This window comes from Perkinsus marinus (assembly GCF_000006405.1).
Source record: "Perkinsus marinus ATCC 50983 genomic scaffold scf_1104296956956, whole genome shotgun sequence".
Lineage (NCBI taxonomy): Eukaryota > Perkinsozoa > Perkinsida > Perkinsidae > Perkinsus > Perkinsus marinus.
In genome coordinates, this window is record NW_003207286.1 from 1 (window position 1) to 1,082 (window position 1,082).

Below are 1,082 nucleotides of genomic sequence, written 5' to 3' on the forward strand. Positions count from 1 at the left end.
GTGTCCATAGCGAGGCCGCGGACTTCATGCCGAGTGCCGTTGGCGATATTACTGATATTATGCCGGGTGACTTCTTTGATACCCGGAAGACTACCAAGTTTGGGGTTTACTCGGGTGACTTCAAATTGGACGAATATGACAGCGTCGCCACCGACGTGACGGTTTACGCCAAGACGAAAGAGTACAACGTCAACGATGAGGACTTCCGTTATCTCACCGTTGATGTCCACGGAGGCACCTTTGGGCATTGGTTTGGTTACTACCCGACCGTGAAGATGTACAATGGTGTCGGCAATGCGTACATCAGCGCCTATTACTTCCGTCCTCTTCCTGTCGAACCTGACATGATGACTGGAAATCATTCAGTAGGTGAGGAAGCAACCACCACACCCAAGCCGGTGGATGGTGAGCACGGCCGGGACGAGGATTATCATCACGTCACTTTGACGGCCAAGGCCCGGGCTAACATCTACCTCCCATGGGGTCAGACGGCTGTTCCTTGCTTTGGTCCCGCTGGTGGCGATGGCGCCTGGTATCTGATGCATCAGTTTGGTGATGAGAGGCTTTATTGTGTCGTCTTTGATGGTAAGTATAAGACATGGTATTCTGCTGATCAACCTAAGAAGAGGGATCCTGTGTGGGTAACGTCCGGCGATGTTCTCCTCGCCATGAGGAAGCGTTCTGGTTACATGCGGGGATACCGCGTTAAGGTCCTCGCTCACGGCCTCCCATTCATCCTCCAGTGGAGGGGAGTCCAACGCGGTATGCAGTCCACTACGGCGAAAATTGAGAGGGGATGTGGCGGCTTTTGCGTTTTTGGCGACTACGGCCCGATGTATACCGTTGACGACACCTACCGGGTTGAGGACTCGACTATTGAGCTCAGCTTCGACCATTCCGTCCTCACGGCTACAACACCATACCCTCCCCATGATACTACGGAAACACCAGAGATGCCGGGGACGGGGGCGCCTGTAGAGTCTACTACTACCGAGGCCCCTGTAGAAGAATCTACTACTGAAGCCCCCGTAGATGCGGCTACCACTGAGGCCCCCGTAGATGCGGCTACCACTGAGGCCCCT

At 54.5% G+C, this 1,082-nt stretch overlaps 1 protein-coding gene across 1 annotated transcript; it reads left to right on the forward strand.

The window, feature by feature from the left end:
* Window positions 1-59: 59 nt before the first annotated feature.
* Window positions 60-1,048, forward strand: Pmar_PMAR028347 (hypothetical protein; the record flags this gene model as incomplete). Its single annotated transcript, XM_002775023.1, has 2 exons — window positions 60-979; window positions 1,033-1,048. 2 exons carry the CDS (start codon window positions 60-62, stop codon window positions 1,046-1,048), a joined length of 936 nt encoding a protein of 311 aa, XP_002775069.1.
* Between the last annotated feature and the right edge of the window lie 34 nt (window positions 1,049-1,082).